Source organism: Quercus lobata, chromosome 5 (assembly GCF_001633185.2).
Source record: "Quercus lobata isolate SW786 chromosome 5, ValleyOak3.0 Primary Assembly, whole genome shotgun sequence".
NCBI classification, from domain to species: Eukaryota; Viridiplantae; Streptophyta; class Magnoliopsida; order Fagales; family Fagaceae; genus Quercus; species Quercus lobata.
This window is the reverse complement of record NC_044908.1, coordinates 48,682,492-48,705,230: the sequence shown is the minus strand read 5'-3', so window position 1 is coordinate 48,705,230 and position 22,739 is coordinate 48,682,492. Positions and strand designations below refer to the sequence as shown.

The following is a 22,739-nucleotide window of genomic DNA, read 5'->3' as shown; positions in this document are numbered from 1 at the left end:
CACTCCAGCAGTTATATATATAAACAACATCAAGTTTACCATTTTGTTATTGTTACACCACTTAATAACATTTTATAAAATTAAGATTTTTAAAATAGATCACTTATTCTCATTTTTCTTAATATGAATATTAAGTTTCTTGTTAATTGGAAGTTGGACACTAGTACTCACTTGCCTTGAGTAATGAACACTTAAGGTTCATTTGGTTGGAGGGGTGGAAAAATGGGAGGATAGAAAATAGGGAAGGGATAGAAAAGTTGGATGATAAAAGAGATTTTGTTTTCTCTCTTATGTGTTTAGTTTGAAAGTTTTGAAGGTGAAAAAGTGGAGGGGTTAAAAACTTATTTGTTTAGTTGAAAAGAAATGTGAGTGGATTGAAAATGACATTTGAATAAATTTACTCTCATGCTCCAATTACATAATATAAAAAATAATTTCCTTACAATCATTAAAAAAAATACTTATTATCAATTAAAATTAAAGGAATAACATCCTATATAAATTAACATGCCATTATTATTGTAATAATATTTTATTTTTCTTTGTTATTTTATTTATATATAACAATTCGAGGTGCCTTCTTTAAAATAAAAATAAAAATAAATAAAAAAGTGAAAGACCATTTGTTATAAATTAAAGAACCCACCATTGATAAAAATAAATATAAGCAAATAGCCAAAAAATGCAAAGGCAATTGTTTGACTAAAAAGAAAAAACATTGAAAAAAAAAAAAAAAAACCACACAACAAGAACGTAATAGACCCAGTGGAAAGGGAGGGGCAAATTTGATCTTTGGTTGTCATAATGATTTCTCTTTAGTTGTGGGAGAAAACACTTAAACCCCACTAATGATTTTTCCACAAATCCACTTAACTAAACACCAATTTTTTTCCCTCCCCATTTTCTTTCATTTTTTTCAATTCTTCCTAAAATTCACCCAATCAAACGAACTTTAATGCCAACAAAGTTATTTTTCTCGAGTCGAAGGTAATCAATTGAACCAAGGCCATGAGAAATGCTTCTCTAAAAGGGAATCCACTTTCCCAGTTTGAGGATTTAGGACAAACAATATTAAATGTTGATTGAGTCCTTTACTTGGAGTAAGAAATAGTGTTGGGTTTGTGCGTTAATCCTACAAGTTCTTTATTCTTCCATGAGCAATTGTGTACTGCATATTGCATCAAGTATGAGCTCAATCGTGTCACAAATACTCCAAGCTCTTTTGAGAGTTTTTTCAATTTGTCCAGGCAGATGCGTGATGACTCTTACCCTCTAATCCACCTCCCCTATTTTTTTCCCTTTGCTAGCTTCTTCACACATGGGCTTGGCCTAGAAAGAAGTACCATAAGTATTCTGACTTTCGGCCCACACATGGGCCCTAGGCTTACTAGGGTTGAATTTTTGGTGGGCCCAGTTCGGCAAATTTGGTAGGCTATTTAATGGGATTTTTAGTTGGGTTTCATGGATCCAAATTTTTTTCAATTCGACACGTTGATTTTGCCGAATGTAAGGAGGCCATATTTAATTATTTATAGGTTGTGAGATTAAATTTCTGGTATATGATGCTTGAAGGGTTGGGTTATCAATGCATGGCACTATGGGCTTTGGGATTTGTCTCTTTATTATTATTATTATTATTATTTGCCCGAAAGATGTGCAAAAACTAACATACCCTTTTCTTTTCTTTTTTTTTGGAGCTAAAATACACCATAACATAGGATCAACATAAAGAGAGCAAAAAAGGGAAACAAATCTATATGCAGATTATCAACAACAAAAAAGAGGGGGGAAAGAAGAAGGATATGCCTGTACCAGACAGATACCACAGTAGTTGTTGGTTACTTGGTCCTAGACATTAATTTAAATCTAATTAAACATTAAGAAGTCTTTAGTACACCAAATAAGATAAGGTCAATGAGATACTCCACAGTTACAAGCAATTTGAGTTAAGGAATTTACGCAAATGTCTTTGTCTTGTTGCGCAGCGAATTCTGCAGCCGACAACGGTGGAAATTTTCATTAATGAGGACAGAGTCCAACATAAATAGGAGCTTCTCGGTCATTTCAATAAATAAATATAGCAATATTATATACCATCAACATCAGGTTTATATTATTTTTGTCAGAGGAACTTTTAAACTGCACAATGCCATTGAAGAGGTCCTATTTGATAGGTTTTAAAATATGTGACGACAAGTAGTGGTTATACGGGTAAAGACATTTGGTTCACCTAATCAAATAAAAAAATGTGACAGAGTTAAACAATTACCAAGTTTTTGCAAAAATATGGACCGCTTCTCCCATTCCCCTCTATAAATAAAAATTTCAATATTGCTATGTTTCTCATCCCTCCCTCAACCAAAAATAGTATATCATATAAGATAGAGATAACCTCCTCAAATATAATGAAAGGTGTTTCTTTCCTTGCGACTGTGGCCATTTTGGCCTTGGCATCCTCCTTTGTTTCTGCCTATGATCCTAGTCCTTTGCAAGACTTCTGTGTTGCAATTAACGACATCAAATCTGGTGGTATGTATAAAACACACTCTCAATATTATTAGCAGTAGTAGTATTATCAATCAAGTTCTTTTAAATTTATTATAAGTTCTTACATTAATAAAATTATTCCCCAACGGTTTTTTTGCCCCCCCTAGATGACATGTTACAGTATATCGTTACACAATCGTCTTATTTGCAACAATAACTAACTTTTCTTTCTTTGTGTAGTGTTCGTGAATGGAAAATTTTGCAAGGACCCTGCAATGGTCTCAGCAAATGATTTTTCCTTCTCTGGACTTAATATTCCCGGAAACACTGAAAACAAAGTCGGATCAAATGTCACTCTAGTGAATGTCGATAAATTAGCAGGTCTCAACACTCTTGGCATATCTTTGGCTCGCCTTGATTTTGCAGAATATGGCCTAAATCCTCCTCACACTCACCCTCGTGGCACTGAGCTTTTTGTAGTCATTGAGGGTACTTTCTTAGTTGGATTTGTCACATCCAACCCAAACAAACTCTTCACCAAAGTTCTAAACAAGGGAGATGTCTTTGTATTCCCAATTGGTCTCATTCACTTCCAATTCAACATAGGGAAGACTATTGGTCTTGCCTTTGCTGGTCTCAGCAGCCAAAATCCTGGAGTGATCACCATAGCAAACGCGGTCTTTGGATCTGTTCCACCCATCAATCCTGATGTTCTCATCAAGGCCTTCCAACTAGACAAGAATGTGGTTGAATATCTTCAAAAAGCATTCGCGCCAAACTAGAATTCTGAAAAATCTTTCAAATAGTGAGGCTGAACAACTATAAAATTTGAATAACATTTGTTTGGTTTTCCTTATTGTAATGTCATTTGAATAATTATTATCAAATAAAATGGTTTCATTGTGTTATTTGCAAGGCAATACAATTTGTGCAAGACTAAATCTTGATTACACCTTGGATCTAAGACGTTTGAAACCACAAATGTCTGTACTATTATATATAAACTGAACAATATTGTATTAAGAATAGAAAAAAAAAAATCATTTTAAAAAATGGCAAGCCAAGTTGAGGGTTCGGTAGTACCTATTTTATGTCCAAAAACCATTCCTAAAGGTAACGTTGAAGTTTTTTTTTTTTTGGTTACAATGCGGAAGAGGAGTTTAAATCTTATATGACTTTGTTGGAAATACTAAAATATGATAGTTGAGATACAAGGTTTTTGGCGTTGAAGAAATATTTTTGAGTACTCTTGAAATAGTATAAGTATGGACATTTGTGTTGTATTCAGAATTTAAGTAGTTAAATAAAATTATTTTTTATGCCCTAATTTTTGATGTAGAAAATAATGGGAAAAATATACAAAACTCTTTGTGGTGGTCTACCTTTGCATAAATACAGTGATGTTAATGGATAAAGCTTTTCATATTGTGCATGCTGACTACCAAAATAATTGCTAATAAATTCAATTACCATTGAGTTTTCATATCAATTAATGATTTTTGATGTAAGAGGTATACTTGACTCATAGAGAATATTAACTTACATGTTAAGGTATTAGTTATAGACACTTCATTTTGTACCCGTTAAGAAATTTTGGTCCTTGGCCCCAATAATGAGCTTGACATATGTCAACCAAGGTTATTTAAAGAGTTCACAATAATTTGGACGTAATCACAACTCAAAAGTGTTCAAATTGCATTGTAAACGATTTTGAAAAATGTCATTTTCTCACTATTTTGACCATACCTTTTGATCCACAAATAATTTTTAAGTAAGGTTTATTTCATTGGAAAGTAGACATCCTGGGTTTCAATACAGACATAAATTTTGCCTAAATTTGAATTTATATTCAATGAGTTAAGCTAGATCATCAAAGCTGTCAAATCAGGGTTTCTAGGGAGCATGCGTACACATGAATCATGCATGCACCATGTGTATGCAGGCCAATTTTTTGGGTTTCATAACTTCATTTTTAAGGGCCCAAAACATCATTCTTTGGTATGAGCCGGCCCATAGACCCTTGGAAACATCCAAAGACCATTAAAAAGCCCCGAAAACCCTAATTTTAACTTATAAATACTCATCTTATATCTCCAATCAAAAGCCTAGCCAGAGAGAGTGATTTTTTGTCCTTCATCTTCTCTAAAACCCTATTTTCTATTTTCAAAACCCTAAGGTAGGGCCTTAGCACATTTTTTACAAAATTAAAACCTCTCTTTAGTTTGCTCTAAGGCAGAAAGTTTGCTTTCAAAATTGCTTTCTAAAACCCTTTTCAAAACCTTTTGTTCTTGAGTTGTAATTACTAACAATTATTGTGTTCTTTGATTATCTTTGTCTTCTCCATCTAACCTTTGTGTTGTAGGCACTAAGGGGTTGGTTAAACAATCTCAAAACTATGATTTTAAAAAAAGGTGAGTCTCTTTTCTATGATCTCCCACTTTGCTACATAGGATTCACATGATTCTTTGTTTAATACTATATCAAGTGTTCTGACTTGTTTTAGTTGATTTTATGATCTTTTTTCGTTTATTAATCTTACCGTGGTTTAGTATATTTTGTTTTTGTTCTCTTTTGTTTCTTTAGTTCTCACATGATTCCTCTTAAGTTTGACATGTTTATTTAGTTAATGTTAGTTTAGTATAATTGTTTGTTTTGTTTCATGTTTGTTTGTTTATATTGATATTTGTTTTTATATTTTCTTTATGTTAGTTTAGCGTTTAGGGTTCTACTATGCTTGTTTGATTTATATGTTTATATCTTTGAATGATTAAATCTGTAAAAATGTAATTTTTTTAATCTGTGCTAAAGAATGCATATGCATCATCGATTCTGCGTGCACATGGCTCAACCATACGTACATATAATTGAGTATGCGTGCGAACCCTGAATCCAGATTAGGGCAAAATTCTTATTTTTGTTTATTTAGTTATTTTTCACATGATATTTGATTCTATTTGACCATGTTTTGGTTAATTAATTGTGTTTAATTATTTTTCATGTTTGTTTGGATTTGTTTGCCATGTTTGGTTTATTTTATAATCTTTCCTTATGTGTGTGATTTAATTGTTATCTTTTCCTTTTTATAATATGTTTGATTGTGTTTTATTTGTTTCCTTTTATATATATGTTGTGATGTTATTTCCTTAAGTGTATGATGTATGTTCAAGTTAAGGATTAGAGCTCTCTTAAAAAACTCTTTAATTAAATATGGCCTAGTAATACATAATGGAGGTCGGCCCACAAGCTGGGTAGTCTTGGGTGCCTAACAGCTTCCCAAACCGTACCCAAACATTAGATCCATAATCTAGTATGCAGACCCATGCATGTAATTGATTGGCCCAAAAGGCCCAATATGGTTCATAGAGCTAATCTAGGTGACGACTCCACTTTTCTCCACCACAATCCACTTGGCTGGGGCATACTCTCCGTTGCACCTACATTAGTAGAATCGAGATTTTGGTTCAGGAGCAAGATTAAGATAAAATATATAAGAAGAAATTGATTCAAAAAATATTAACATATAAAAAGTTAATTTATTAAACTAAATACTTGATTAGCATAGAAAATATAATGTAGATATAAGTTCTAATTTAATTTATTCATTCTTGGTTCAATATATATATTTTTTTTCAGCTTAATGTGTTAGTATTGTCATTGCCATGCCTAAACTACTTCATAATTTAAGTTGACTATAAATATATATTTCAAACAAGTAATATACATACATACATACATATATATATATATATATATATTTATATATAATGTTTTTTGTATAATCTTGTAGACACCCCATTTTCCTATATGCATTTAATGCTATTAAGTGGACAAATGGTAATTTCAAGCCTCAAGTGGCAAAAATGCCACTTTAGCTCCAATTTCTTCACATAAGATAAATCTTGAAGTTATAATGATGAAAACAACAGGCCACGGGCCTCAATCAAATCACTAGAATAAAAGATATCATCAAATCAAGTTTAATAGTTAATATACATCTATGTGGTTAAGTCTGATCATGTGTGATTATGAACAATTGATTTTGATTGGTCCCATGTGGATTTAATTTAAAATATATAACATTTTTTGTTCCTATTGGTCAAGACTAAATATAATGGTGGAATTGCATGCACTTTATTAATCCGGATGTCAATGTATTAATGATCCTTTAAATTTTGGTGATATTAGTCTTTTTAAAGGGATTGATTCAATGATAATCTGGGCATATTAATTCTGAAATAGTGTTAATGTTAAAAGGGAGTTAATTTAGGTCTATGAATGATAATTATACTACAAAACACATTTCCAAGAAATGTCCATTGTTTACTATTTCGTGAATATCTCTCACACTACTGTGAATTTATTATTGGGGTTTTAGTCATTGTAAAGTAGATGTAGGGTGGTAGAAAGGAAAGCCCATCTCCAGGCCTAGCCCGTCCAAGGCTGAACCCCAGCAAAAAGGAAGGTTCATCCTAAGGCTGGGTTTGGCCCATCCGGGGCAAAAACTAGCCTGAATAAGAGCCACCTACACTAGGTGAGATGTAATTAGAAATGCCCCTCCTTGGCATGACTAAACATGTAGGCTAGGATATATCTCTATCGAGGATATAAAGTAGTGCCCTGGGAAATCCATTAGCCAAGCGTAAGATTCGGCGACAGGTACAAGTTACTAGAAAATCTTCTCAATGGCAGAGTTTGGGTCCCACTTTTGGCACACAACGAAACATGTAGAAAAAGTGATATAGACTCAGAGACCCACTCCGACCCTATAAGTGATGGATCTCAAAGAGAGAGGTATAAAAAAGGATGGGAAAATTTTGAGTAAGGGTTGGAACCAGAATTAGGGAGAGAAAAGAGTGAAAATAGAAGGCAATCTTAGAGGTAAGAAGGTCTAGGTTAGACCTAAAAAGGGTGAACTTAGCCACTTGGTAGCCTCTTCAGCTAGCCAAATTCCAAAATAGGTCATTATCGAAACACCATTTAGTCACCACCTTTTACCACAAGAATTTCTCTAAGACATTCCATTATGGGCTTAACCCAATCCAGAATACAAATTAATCAGGGGTTCGACCCCAAGCAGCCTAGGGTTGTTGGGAAAACACCGCCATAGTAGACATTTGGAGTTTCAATTTGAGAACAAGAATGAATTAATTTCGATAAGAAACATGTGGGATATGATTTATTAAATTTGTCCCTACTAGCTATATTTGGGAAGAATCAGGATTTTTAACCTTCTGCTTGCACTCTACTCTCACCACCTAAGAAATTAATGCACCAAAGTCAACTCTCAATTAAATACCATTTCTCCCTCCTCTAGAATACTCTTCCCCACACTATAAAGAGAGGTAGAATGTTTGATCCAAAGCAATCCACTTCCTTAGAGCCCTTTAGGAAGTAACAAAGAAAAGGTAATTTGGTGCTTTGTTCCTCTTGGTCTCGTATAACTAGAAGGGTAAAAACTGGTCCTCCAAGTCTCAAGTTCTCAACTTGATACTTGACCTCACTCCTCCAAAGTTCTTATAGGAGTACCTTGATTCTCATTTGGGATTTTAAAGGAAGTAACAAAGAAATGAACCTTGTGGTTTGTCCTCCTAGTTTTGCCACAATAGGACAAACACCGGTCCACTTGGTCTTGGGTTTGTGGCTAAGTAACTTGTTGCCTCACTCCTGGACAACCTCTAAGATGAATCTTTCCCCTCCTTTGGAGTGCTTTGCATGCATATATGTCTTTCTAACTTTTTTTTCTTCAATAATATGCTAGAAACTAGGGTCTATGTATGTGTTTGTTTGAATATGATTTGAATGAATTGTGATATGTTTTGTGTATATGATATTTTTGTTCCTAGGATTCTACTAATTTTGATGCTAAAAATGTTTCTAGCTTCATCACATGGAACACACATAATCACTATATTTTTTATTCAAATAATATGATCACATGCTTAGATTATGGTTTATACTAATCACACACAATCATCATGTTCTTAACTTCCAATCCAAATGATGCAATCATATAATAATATTAGGATCTTTCACCATGCATAAATGAGCACTTATTTCAATCTTGAATAAAATGCTCTTGGATGTCTATAACATGTTGTTTGCTTGGATGTTGTAACATGACTACTAGTCACCATAATCTAGATGATTGGAATTCACCAGGCAAGGTAGTTGCCTAACCCATTCCCACATTACATCCACCTTTCAACTTAGCCTTCAAAATTAAATCAATATTTTTCTGTATACTTTTCAATTTCTAGATTGTAAAAAGGGAAATGGTTGTGATTCAATATGAAAAAAGGCCAGCACTCACTCTTCGAAAAAATATCTAGCCATTTAGTTTTTCTTATATTGTATCTTGGACAAAGGCAATGTGAAACCCTAGTTATTTACAAATTAATGTGCAATTTTCAATCAATAAAAAGAGGTATTTTTATGTACTTAAAAAAAAAAGTGGTGATGAATCCATGTAAAACCATGATTTTAGGGGGAGGGTATCATTAGTCGAACTACCATTTTGAAAGGCACTAACACAACTCTACCCTTTCATGCGTGTTTGGCCCAACTTAATCAAGCAGGTCGGGGGTGCAATTTGTCACAAAAATTATGTTCTTAACATGCAGAAATGCATGTGAATAAAATACTGTTGAATAAAATACTATGGGTCGTATAGACACATATCTTTGGTGGAACGGATCACTAGATTGCTGGATCTTATTCTTCGCTTGCTTTACTAACTCCTCACAATTGCTTCTCTTTTGTGAAAACCAATATGTATGTTCACTCACTATTACCCATTATCTGGCTACTTTAGGAGTACCTTGAATACTAGTAAAGATTCACCCACTATCTAATAAGTGATCCCTAAAAGTACTCAACTGCTAAGTTTAAATTACTCCACTACTGATATTAACAGCTCATACCAGTATCAATTAGTTTAAATTTAAACTTACTTATCAAATAACCCATGTAGACAATCTATGGGCCATGGTTTATGGGTTGGGTCAAACCCATCCTAATTTCTACCAAATACAAATGTTAATTTTCTAATACTATAGTAAGTCCAATGAGTTTTTACCTTATTGCTTTTCTAATACTATAGTAAGTCCAATGAGTTTTTACCTTATTGCTCTCTCTCTCTCTCTCTCTCTCTCTCTCTCTCTCTCTCTCTCTCTCTCTCTCTCTCTCTCTCTCTCTCTCTCTCTCTCTCTCTCTCTCTCTCTCTCTCTCTCTGTGTGGAAATAAAATGGTGAGCAATATGAGTAAATTAAACAATGCATTTTGCACGTAATATTTTACAAGTATAATACTATAATAGTTAGGGATGACAACACCCCTCACCCCCCCCCCCCCCTAAAAGGGGACAGGTTGGAGATAAGATACCCATCATCCAATCTTAAAAATTTTGAAGAATTCATTTAGTTTTTGTTTTTTGTTTATTTAAAATTTTCAATAAATATTTTTCATATCTCTTTGTATAACATTTATTGAATAAAATATTGGTGCAATTCCTTAAGTAAAGTACATTAGATTATTCAATTATATTCAAATACATAATTGCATTGATTTTTCTTATCTTCAATTACAAGTTTGGAACCAAACTTTATTCAATCCCAAAAACATCCAAATACTCTTTCTCACAAATACAAAGGTTAGAGGTTGCACCTTGCACAATACCCTTAAAGAGATTTCTCTCTAACCAAACTAACAAACCAAAGATTCATGGGATCAACAATGGTATAGACACAAAATTTTTTACTACCATTGAGTTCGCAAGCTTTAATGGTTCTTATCTAGACCAATCATATATGTTACTTTTTTATCTACCAAAAACAATTTGCTACATTAATCAGATGCAAAAATTTTTGTTAATTTTTTGTGTGTCTAACTATCTCTTCAAGGGATTACTAATCTCACAAGTGGTGGTCCAAACTCATTTGAGAGTTTTTTAAGTGGGCCCAAGAAATGTAGGTTGACTCTTTTGTCCTTCAATCCACCTGGCTAATTTTTCCCTTTTTATGACTTCTTCACACGAGGCTTGAATCTTGATCCACAAAATTAGAAAGAAGTACTTAAGGTGTTATGGCTAAGCCCAGCCACGGGCCCTTGGCGGTCTAGTATTGGATTTTTGGTGGGCCTAGTTGGCCAGCTTAGTTGGTAGACTCCATGCTTTTGTGGGCTATATTAATGGGTATTTCGGTTGGATTTCGTGGACACAAATTTAGACAATTCCAGGAGATAATTTTTCCATAGGCATAAGGCTATATTTATGGGCTTAGATTACTGGCGTATGATCTTATGCGCTTGGGCTATCAATTCATAACATTTATAAAGGCTTCGGGATTTGTATATTTGGTAGATAAGTCTTTTCATTAGTTCAAATGTACATCAACAGGCCTCATCTGTAAACAGTATAACTTTTTTTTTTTTTTTTTGGAGTACCAATTCAGCGTCAACATTAAGAAAGAACAAAGGAGAAAAGCAAGAATATGCCTGGTAGTTGTTGGCCACTTGGTTTTAGAAAACCATTAAATCTAACTAATACTTAAGATTAAGAAGTCTTTAGTACCCACCACTTTAGATTAGGTCAAGAAGAAAAGGTCAAAGAAGAGGAAAAGCAAGAACATAAGAATAATGTTATTCCGCAGATAGCATGTTGCAGCCTATGAGGCTGGAACATTTCAGTAATAATTATTGCTTTATTGATTGATTTTGGCCAAAGTAACATTAAAACTACAAAATTCCATTTGATTATGTTTTAAGATTGTACGACAAGTAGTGGTTAAAGAAATTTGGTTCACCTAATTAAATAGAAAAATGTGACCAAGGGTTGAACAATTACCAAGTTTTTGCAAAAACATACACCGCTTCTCTCACTCTCCCCTCTATAAATAGACATTTCGATATTGCTATGTTTATCATCCCTCACTCAACCAAGAATAGTATACCATTTAAGATAGAGATAACCTCCTAAAATATAATGAAAGGTGTTTCTTTCCTTGCGACCATGGCCATTTTGGCCTTGGCATCCTCCATTGCTTCTGCCTATGACCCTAGTCCTTTGCAAGACTTTTGTGTCGCAATTAACGACATCAAGTCTGGTGGTATGTATAACACACACTCTCATGATTATTAGCACAAGTAGTATTATCAATCAAGTTCTTTCGAATTTATTATAAGTTCTTACGTTAATCCCCCCCCCCCCCATAATGACATTGTTGCTGTCCATTGTTATGGAAACTGTCTTATTTGTGACAATAACAAACTTTTCTTTCTTTGTGTAGTATTTGTGAATGGAAAATTTTGCAAGGACCCTGCAATGGTCTCAGCGAATGATTTTTTCTTCTATGGACTTAATATTCCCGGAAACACTGGAAACAAAGTCGGATCAAATGTCACTCTTGTGAACGTCGATAAATTAGCAGGTCTCAACACTCTAGGCATATCTTTGGCTCGTCTTGACTTTGCACCATATGGCCTGAATCCTCCTCACACTCACCCTCGTGGCACTGAGCTTTTGGTAGTCATTGAGGGTACTCTTTTAGTTGGATTTGTTACATCCAACCCAAACAAACTTTTCACTAAAGTTCTAAACAAGGGAGATGTCTTTGTATTCCCAATTGGTCTCATTCACTTCCAATTCAACATAGGAAAGATTGAAGCTCTTGCCTTTGCTGGTCTCAGCAGCCAAAATCCTGGAGTGATCACCATAGCAAATGCGGTATTTGGATCTGTTCCTCCCATCAATCTTGATGTTCTCATCAAGGCCTTCCAACTAGACAAGAGTGTAGTTGAATATCTTCAAAAAGCATTTGCACCAAAGTAGAATTCTGACATTGGGATGGTGAATCACTATGTAGTTTGAACAAAGTTTGTTTGGTTTTCCTTAATGTAATGTATTTAAAATAATTATTATAAAATAAAATGGTTTCTTGTGATGGCTTTTATGTATCACGGTCTCATTTGCAAGGCAGTGCAATTAGTGCATGACTAAATCTTGATTACATCTTGGATCCAAGACATTTGAAAACACAAGTATCTTTATTATTAAATATAAATTGAATAGTATTGTATTAGGAATAGTCAAAATTTTTAATTTCATTTTTAAAAATGGCAAGCCAAGTTGAGGGTTCGATAGCACCTAATCTTTGTCCAAAAACCACTCCTAAAGGTGACAATGAAGGTCTTTTTAGTTACATTATGAAAGAGGGGTTTGAATCTTAGACATTTCCATAGGAAATATTATGATCCGCTAGTTAAGATACAAGACTTTTAGCGTTGAAATTTTTTTAAGTACTCTTGAAATAGTACGAGTATGGACGTTTCTGTTGAATTCATACTTAGGAATTTTGGAAAATATTTATACATGATAGAGAAACATCATACTTGAGTAGTTAAATAGGGAAAAAAAAAAAAAAATTTACGCCTTATTTTTTTATGTAGAAAATAATGGGAAAAATATACAAAATCCTTTGTGGTGGTCTACCAATGCATGAGTACGGTGATGTTAACGGATAAAACTTTTCATATTGCACATGCTGGCTACCAAAATAATTGCTATTAAATTAAATTTCCATTGAGTTTTCATATCAATTAATGATTGTTGATGTAAGAGGTGTTAGTTTTTAGACTCCTATAAACTAGATTGTTTAATCTAATTAATTAACCAAGTGAATACTTAGGTTTATTATTCAGATTTAGGTTAAAACAATAAAGTCATATCATGTAAATTAAGCAACGAAAAATAAAGAATAAAATGATATGATCACCTAAGTAAACCAAATTGGTAAAAAACTTAGGGAGGATTTAACCTAACTATTCTCAAGATAAAAAGCAAATCCACAATAGAGAATCGAAGTTTACAATAAGATTTAGACCACTAACACCTTATTACTACCACATGTAGAACTTACTGATATGACCACATGCAAGCTTCGAATCCATGGACTCCTTCTCTATTAGGCTTTTGCAACACAAGTACCCACACTTGTGATAAAAAATACAAACTTTCTTGTATGTGACTCCAAGACCACTCTTGAAGGTTTAGATCATCAACACCTTTGATGACTAGAAAAGACAGCAACTTTTACAACATCGGATGTTGAAATTCTTCAAGGAATAACAACTGTAGAAGATATAAGAGAGCTTTTTGGATACAAAACCTTAGATCTACAAAAGAAGCACAAGATGCACTCTAATCTCTCTAAAAAGCATTTATAAAAACATGCTTAGGGTTTACTTTATATACTAGTAGTGTTTTACTTGTAATCTAATACGTTTAAGTAGAGTTTAGGCTAAAATAGAATTCTGCAAATACGTGTTTCGATTGGTCAAGCCTGTCTTTCGATCGATCAAACTAGACAAATTTCAAATTCTTCTTTCTGCAGCTTGTATATTCTTGAATCTTGACTTGTATCACCTTGAGCATTGTCTAATAATACCTATAGACTCTAGGATCTATATCTAGACAAGTTTGTTTTCACGATTTGCCAATTGTTCTAAACTTTTAGAACCTAACAAGAGGTACACTTGAGTTATATTGAATATTAACTAATATTAACTTACATGTTAAGGTAGTGGTAGAATCGGGATTTTGGTTCAAGGCAAGATTAAGATAAGCATATATAATACAAAATTAATTCATAAAAATAATTAATATATAAAAAGTTAATTTATTAAAATAAATATTTGATTAACATAGAAAATATAATGTAGAAATAAGTTCTAATTTGTTTTATTTGTTCTTGGTTCAATTTATTTTTCAAGCTTAACATGTTAGTATGATCATTGTTATGCCAAAACTACGTCATAATTTAAGTTGACTATAAATATATATCTCAAACAAGTAATTTATATATATATATATATATATATGTGTGTGTGTGTGTGTGTGTAAGGGGTAAAATCCGATGGGCCCAAAAAGGTTTTGGGCTGAACCAAAGTCCACAACAATTAATTTATAAAAGTGAGTTTTTGGGCTGAACCAAAGTCCACAACAATTAATTTATAAAAGTGAGTTTTTGAACCAACAATTAAACTTGAATCAGTAATTTCTCATGAAAAATTGATAACAAACAGTGTATGGGGTAAAATTTGATAATAAGATAAGTTTTGTTTTATTTCTTCTTTCTTAAAATTGCCAAGTGCCTTTACACTTAGTAAGAGATAAGATCAAACTCTTGTTTACTGTATTATCTTTTTTCTCTTTTTTTTCAAGATCCAATCCTTGTACATTGGGATTTTTCCCTTCTTATAATCTTAGAGTTTCAATCTTGGCCCTCCACCTAGATGGCAAGTGATTCTTCTCTTAAATACTTGTCTCATCCCCCATATACCCTCTTTTGAGGTTGTGCTGAGCAGGTAACAGGCTATGCAAGCATTATTTAGTTATCATTCAACCATTAATACGGCATGCCTAGTTGGTACAAAGCATTGAATGCGGAAGTGGAGGTGTCTTAATTAGAAAGTTTCCTTCGACACTTATCTAGGTCAACTAATGTTGCCCTCCTTTGTCAAGCATATTTAGCTTTGCCAGAGAGCTTTGTGGCTTCCTTAGCTCATCCGCTTCCTAGCTCTTTCTTCAAACTTACTACTTCCTTGAATTTTTCCGGCTCGAATGGGCTTTATACAAATCACTCATAACTTTAGTTGGGCCTGGTTAGAAAAGTGATGAGGGATTTCCTTCTATTCTTTATGTTGTGTCCTGGCCAATACTCCCCAAATCTTTTTAGAACAGTCAATAGCGTAGCCAGTATAAACGAAAAAAAAAAAAAAAAAAAATTTGAATGTTTGCCTTACTCACCACGATGTCAACCTTATAAACGAAAAAATGAATGTCAACATCTATAAAAGGCTTTGGGATTTGTATATTTCATAGGTAAGTATTTTCATTGGTTTAAACTTTAAATGTAAATCAACAGACTTCATCGGTAAACAGTAAAAATAATCTTCGACTCTAAAACAAATACACCATAATTTTTTTATTTTTTTTTTATTTTTTTTTTTTTCTAGTTCAAATACACCATCAACATAAAGAGAGAACGAAGAAGGGGAAAAGCAAGAATATACCTGGTCGTTGTTGGTCACTTGGTTCTAGAAAACCATTAAATCTAACTAACACTTTAAGGTTAAGAAGTCTTTAGTTCCCACCAAATACCAATTAAGATGAGGTCAAGAAGAAAAGGTCAAAGAGGAGGAAAAGCAAGAACGTAACATTAAAATTTAAAACCATACAATGCCATTTCAGTAACGATTACTGTTGGTCACTTGGGTTATGTTGCAATTGCAAGTCGAAGAGGTCCCACTTGATTAGAACATTTCAGTAACGATTATTGTTTTATTGATTGATTTTGGCCAAAGTAAAAAAAGTAACATTAAAACTACAGAATGCCATTGAAGAGGTCCCATTTAATTGGGTTTTAAAATTGTACGACAAGTAGTGGTTAAGAAAATTGGTTCACCTAATTAAATAAAATAAATGTGACAAAGGGTTGAACAATTACCCGTTTTTGCAATAACATAGGCCGCTTCTCTCACTACTCTCTATAAATAGGCATTTCCATATTGTTAAGTTTCTCATCCCTCACTCAACCAAGAATAGTATACCACTATACCATATAAGATAGAGATAACCTCCTCAAATATGATGAAAGGTGTTTCTTTCCTTGTGACTGTGGCCATTTTGGCCTTGGCATCCTCCATTGCTTCTGCCTATGACCCTAGTCCTTTGCAAGACTTCTGTGTCGCAATTAACGACATCAAGTCTGGTGGTATGTATAAAACACACTCTCATTATTATTAGCACAAGTAGTAAGTTCTTTCAAATTTATTATAAGTTCTTACATTAATGAAATTACGCCCAAAGGCTTCCCCCCCTCCCCCCTACATGACATTGTTGCTGTCCATTGTTATGGAAACTATCTTATTTGTGACAATAACAAACTTTTCTTTCTTTGCATAGTATTTGTGAATGGAAAATTTTGCAAGGACCCTGCAATGGTCTCAGCGAATGATTTTTTCTTCTCTGGACTTAATATTCTCGGAAACACTGGAAACAAAGTCGGATCAAATGTCACTCTTGTGAACGTCGATAAATTAGCAGGTCTCAACACTCTAGGCATATCTTTGGCTCATCTTGACTTTGCACCATATGGCCTAAATCATCCTCACACTCACCCTCGCGGCACTGAGCTTTTGGTAGTCATTGAGGGTACACTCTTAGTTGGATTTGTCACATCAAACTCGAACAAACTCTTCACCAAAGTTCTAAACAAGGGAGATGAAGAGGATAAAATATAAGCCTGACGGGCCTGTGGTAATGGGCCTGTTGGATTGGAATTGTTGGGCTGATGTAGAGATGATCCAACGCTCATTGAAGGTGCATCGCTAAAGGACACAGTAAGGGCCCTTGATCTAAGGTCTCTATCACTCATTGCCTAAAAACGCCCTAGAATCCCAATATGGAAATCTGAGCACAAGGGTGATTCTAGAAGACACGCACGCTGAAAGTAGATCTCCTCTACAAGGAAAAACCTTGCTCACCACACTCGGAAAGATTCAAGTAGAGTTCTATAAGGGAAAGACTTCCACACCAAGGAGGAATAGCCGATCATCTACTACTATAAAATCCCCAATACCCTCGCAAAAGAAGGTATGCATAATTTACCCTCTCTAGCACTCTAGAGTTGTGAGAATAGTTCTAACTTGACCTTCGGAGAGTATTTGGTCGGCACCACACTGGTGCTCTCTAAGGTCTTCGGTTATTTTGTTGTGCAGGTTCGCTTTAAGTCGCGAGTGCTGTATGACCTATTGGTGATATTTTCGGCATCATCAGTTGGCGCCGTTTGTGGGAAACGTAGCACATTATCGCTTCCTAGACAAAAGAGTTACATGATACTCACTTGCTCAATGGCGACCACTAACGACGTTCAAGAAGAAGAAGCCCCCACGACTGCTCTTGAGAGATAGGTCAGGACGCTCGCCACAGCCGTGGAGCGCCTCACCAAATAAAACCACGACCTGGAAGAGCAGCTGAACCAGAAAAATGCGGCCCCCAATAACTAAGGAGCAGATCAAGAAAGGACCAAAGCTGAAAGGAGGAATCAAGAAGGACCACAAGCTAGCAACGCCCCAAGCAGACCAGAACGACAGGACACGAGCCTTCCTTCTCTTGCAGATACGGCTCCGCCACCCATCATCGCGGAGATGCAGATGATAAAGGAACAGATGGAAGTGATGATGAACGCTCTCAAGGGACGAGTGTCCAATGATCTTGACAACCTTGTCAACCGGACTGACTCGCCATTTACGACCACCGTCAACTCCTTCCCCCTGCCAAGTAAGTTCCGCATGCCACATATGGATAGTTATGACGGGGTCAAGGACCCTCTAGATCACCTAGAGACCTTTAAGACCCTGATGCACCTTCAAGGAGTGGCAGATGGAATTATGTGCAGGGCCTTTTCTACAACCCTAAAGGGCACAACAAGGATTTGGTTCAGCCGGCTAGCACCCAACTCCATCAACACCTTCAAGGAGCTGAGCGCTCAATTTACTACGCACTTCATCGAAGGACATCGGTATAAGAAGTCCACAACTTGTTTAATGAATATCAAGCAGCGAGAGGAGGAGACATTAAGGGCCTACATATCCCGCTTCAATAAAGAGGCGCTCTCGATTGACGAAGCCGACGACAAGATACTTGTAGCAGCATTCACAAATGGGCTGAAGGGGGGTAAGTTTTTGTTCTCCCTATACAAAAACGACCCAAAGACCCCTTTTGAAAAATAAAAGGTGTCGTCTGTGTGCAACTTTTGCTGGTGCTGACTCCATGTCACCAAGGGCGTCGTCATCAGCAAAGAGGTCATCTGTATCCTCTGAAGCAGCAGGTATGACGGATGTCTGAGCTGGGTCTTCGACCTTGAACTTTGAAATGTCCAAATCCGGATAAGCTTGTTTGACCCGACGGATGGCATCCACGAAACCTTAATGGAAGGAGTCACCTAGTTCAGTAAGCAGGGCGTCGGAGTCACGGTACTCACGAACCACGACGTCCTTAGCCTGACGGACTTCATTTTTCAGTTCTTCTATCTCCTTGTCCTTACTCTCCAGAGTCTTCTTTGCCTCTTCTGTCACCTGTTCAAGACTTTTCCTTGCCTTCTCTGAAAGCTCAAGCTTCTTCTCCATCTTGGGTTTTCAATTTCGCAACTGATTAAGCTCGTCCTCCGTCTGCTCCGCTTTCACCCGTACACGATCGAGGGCTGTCTCATGGCTGAGGCACCGTCCCATCAGCCCCTTCATCATAACCATTGCCTAAAAAATAGTAATAATGGTAGTTATGAAAAAAAAAAAAAAAAAAAGTAATTAGCATTGGTAAAGTAGACGGGCTGTCTTACCTGTGTAATAGCAAAAAGGCCCGTCTCACCCATGGCCTCCGTCGAATGGTTGCCTAGGTCTTCATAATCCTCCACCGACATGATGGAGGAAATCTGTTCTAAGGCATGCTTAGAATCCTCCCAAAGAAGGACGGGCGGCTTCTCTTGATCCTTCGACGGCCCCTTTATGAGGCCCTTGCCGACCCTGTGCTTGATTGGAGTGGTCGTCTTTGGAGGCTCCACCATAAGTCCCACGACGGGTTCCAAGGACACTTTGGCCTTCTTGGCCTGACGATCCCCTTTGGGCTGTGTTTTCCTCTTGGCGGACAGATTGCTTGGGCCCGTCACAGGGGGAGCAACATCGCCGGTCTTCTTTGTGGCTTTGGATCTAATCAAAGCTCTCCTTTTGGCGTTGTCCATTTCTGAAAAGTGGACGGGATTGTTAATTATCAAAATAAGATACGTAATTTATCAAAAATTGGGTGACGAACTTACGCCTTCTAATCTGTGCCTCGTACTTGACGGCAGTTGGTGTTGGTTCTGGTCCGTCACAATACCAATGAATGGTCTTAAGTGTCACCAACATCGCCCAAGTCCTTTCTTTCGGCTGGGTCTTTGAGAAGATTTTCTCAAGGAAGGCGAACTCCTTAATGTCGACTTGGGGCATCGTTTAACTGTAAAGGAGGAAGGACGGTTAAATTGTTTTAAAACATACATAATGAAATAAAGTTAAATTTTTAGGACGGTCCATACTAGACGGGTGTAGTATGCCCCAAGTGGTGTCAACAGGCATGTAATCTGTATCCCCTGGACGACACATCCAGCTGTCACCCTCTAGGAAGAAGTAACGGCTCTTCCAATCCCTATTTGAGTCCGGCGTGTCATAGATGACCTTCAATAGCGGACTCCTGGGAACGAAGCTATATATTCCCATAGACCTATCAATTTCGTCCGGACGGTAGCAATGAAGGAACTCCCTAACCGTCAGCCTCTTGGCGCCGTCGGACATTGCGCTGTACAGAATCTCCATCGCTATGAAGACCCTCCAGGCATTAGGGGAAATCTGGTTCACGGATAATCCCAAATATCGGAGGAGCTCACGGTGAAGCGAACTCAATGAGAACCTGAGTCCAGCCTTCAACATTTGCTCATATACCTCGACACCCTCTACCCCTTCATAATAACATCTCTCTGATTTATAGGGTAGACGGATGGAAATATTGTCTGGAATTTGATAATTATCCCTAAATGTTTTAAAGTGCTTTTCTTTGATAACGGACGAGAAGTAATTCACCGTCCACTTTGGTAGCATGACGAACTCCCTGAGCCCATCAGCACCGACGACGGATCTAACAATCTGTTCCTCACCGTCATCAAAGCCCTCGTCTTGTTCAACCACCTCCGTATCCTCATATGTTGAGGACGAGGAGGAGGAGGACGGACTCCTATCATCACTAGGATTATCTTGTTCTCTATGACCGGACGGATATACTTCCTCGTAATCCAGCCCGTCACGAACAACCAACTGATTACTGGACGCACTAGACATTTCCTACACGAAACGACAAGAACCTAAGACTCTGACGGGTCTATATGTTCATAATGGGTGTGGATAGTAAGGTAAACTAAAACAAGATTGGTCTTGAAAATAGCACTTACTAATTTTATGAGTGAAACGAGGAAGTATAGCACTGACGATTAAAGCAACTAGACGGTTCAGCCTTTGAAAAAATATGACGGATAAGTTTTGACAGGTGTGACGGGTGAGCTCTGACAGGTTAATTTTTGCTGAAATTGGAGAAATGAGAAGGAAGACTCCCCTATTTATAAGGTAGATGCATGGAAGCCGAAGCGACACTTCGATCCGAGATAAAACCCAATCAAATTACGACATGTGTCATCATCATTAATGACTTTCTTACAGCCTGTCAGTAGTTGGTATGGTCGACGGTTTCCTTGTTTGCACTGTCATCCTAGCTTGCATCAATCCGTCAAGCCATTGTAACTATAACCTTAAAACCTCTTTTTTAAGTCTTATTGGTCTTATTCCGTCATAAAAAAATTATCTGTCACGCCCTTACCTTAGGGTCATCACCCCATGGTTCCTTTGTTCTAAACTGACGGACCCTTGGGGTGAAGGGGGCAATTGAAGAGGATAAAATATAAGCCTGACGGGCCTGTGGTAATGGGCCTGCTGGATTGGAATTGTTGGGCCGATGTAGAGATGATCCAACGCTCATTGAAGGCCCATCGCTAAAGGACACAGTAAGGGCCCTTAATCTAAGGTCTCTATCACTTATTGCCTAAAAACGCCCTAGAATCCCAATATGGAAATCCGAGCACAAGGGTGATTCTAGAAGACACGCACGCTGAAAATAGATCTCCTCTACAAGGAAAAACCTTGCTCACCACGCTCGGAAAGATTCAAGTGGAGTTCTATAAGGAAAAGACTTCCACACCAAGAAGGAATAGCCGATCATCTACTACTATAAAATCCCCAATACCCTCGCAAAAGAAGGTACGCATAATTTACCCTCTCTAGCACTCTAGAGTTGTGAGAATAGTTCTAACTTGACCTTCGGAGAGTATTTGGCCAGCACCACACCGGTGCTCTCTAAGGTCTTCGGTTATTTTGTTGTGCAGGTTCGCTTTGAGTTGCGAGTGCTGTGTGACCTATTGGTGATATTTTCGGCATCATTAGGAGATGTCTTCGTATTCCCAATTGGTCTCATTCACTTCCAATTCAACATAGGGGAGACTACTGCTCTTGCCTTTGCTGGTCTCAGCAGCCAAAATTCTGGAGTGATCACCATAGCGAACGCAGTTTTTGGATCTATTCCTCCCATCAATCCAGATGTTCTCATCAAGGCTTTCCAACTAGACAAGAATGTAGTTGAATATCTTCAAAAAGCATTCGCACCAAACTAGAATTCTAAATAATCTAAGAAATAGTGATGGTGAACCACTATAAAGTTTGAATAAAATTCGTTTGGTTTTTCTTATTGTAATGTCATTTGAATAATTATTATCAAATAAAATGGTTTCTTATGATGGCTTTTATGTATCATTGTGTTGCAAGGTAGTGCAATTTGTGCATGACTAAATCTAGATTACACCTTGGATCCAAGACGTATGAAACCACAAGTATTTGTACTATCAAATATAAACTGAACATTATTTTTATAAGAGTAGACAAAAATTTTATTTTCATTTTAAAAAATGGCAAGCCAAGTTGAGGGCTCCGTAATACCCATTCTATGTCCAAAAACCATTCCTAAAGGTAATGATGAAGGTATGCTTTTTTTTTTTTTTTAGTTACAATGCAGAAGAGGAGTTTAAATCTTAGATGTTTCTGTTGAAAATACTATGTTGTGCTAGTTAAGACACCAAGTTCTTGGCGTTGAGAAATATTTTTGAATACTCTTGAAATAGTATGAGTATGGACATTTGTGTTGTATTCATACTAAGGAAATATGGGAAAAAAAATTATACATGATAAAGAAATGTCATACTTAAAAGGGTAAATATAATTATTTTTTTATTCCTATATAATAAAGAATAATTTTTTATGTAGAAATTAATGGAAAAAATATACAAAATTCTCTGTGGTGATCTACCTATGCATGACTACCGTGATGTTAACGGTAAAGCTTTACATATTGTGTATGATGGCAACCAAAATAGTTGCTGCTAAATTCTATTTCCATTGAGTTTTTTTATCAATTGATGATTGATGTAAGAGGTACATTTGAGTTATATCAAATATTAACTTTCATGTTAAGGTAGTGGTTAAATAGAGATTTTGGTTTGGGAGGCAAGATTAAGATAAAATATATTAGACAAAATTAATTCCAAAAAAATTTAGTTTATTAACTAAACACT

The 22,739-nt window shown here is 36.0% G+C and overlaps 3 protein-coding genes across 3 annotated transcripts; all 3 read left to right on the top strand.

Moving 5' to 3' along the window:
* The first annotated feature begins 2,355 nt into the window (after nt 1-2,355).
* On the top strand, nt 2,356-3,419 carry LOC115992086 (germin-like protein subfamily 1 member 7). Its single transcript, XM_031116134.1, has 2 exons — nt 2,356-2,529; nt 2,728-3,419. The coding sequence occupies exons 1-2, from the start codon at nt 2,406-2,408 to the stop codon at nt 3,267-3,269; spliced, it is 666 nt and encodes a 221-aa protein (XP_030971994.1). The 5' UTR covers nt 2,356-2,405; the 3' UTR covers nt 3,270-3,419.
* An 8,020-nt stretch (nt 3,420-11,439) lies between these two features.
* On the top strand, nt 11,440-12,428 carry LOC115988402 (germin-like protein subfamily 1 member 20). The gene is made up of 2 exons (XM_031111949.1): nt 11,440-11,588; nt 11,769-12,428. Exons 1-2 carry the CDS (start codon nt 11,465-11,467, stop codon nt 12,308-12,310), a joined length of 666 nt encoding a protein of 221 aa, XP_030967809.1. The 5' UTR covers nt 11,440-11,464; the 3' UTR covers nt 12,311-12,428.
* A 3,678-nt stretch (nt 12,429-16,106) lies between these two features.
* LOC115990610 (germin-like protein subfamily 1 member 13) lies at nt 16,107-21,785 on the top strand. Its single transcript, XM_031114424.1, has 3 exons — nt 16,107-16,253; nt 16,445-16,757; nt 21,557-21,785. Exons 1-3 carry the CDS (start codon nt 16,127-16,129, stop codon nt 21,783-21,785), a joined length of 669 nt encoding a protein of 222 aa, XP_030970284.1. The 5' UTR covers nt 16,107-16,126.
* Nucleotides 21,786-22,739: the final 954 nt, after the last annotated feature.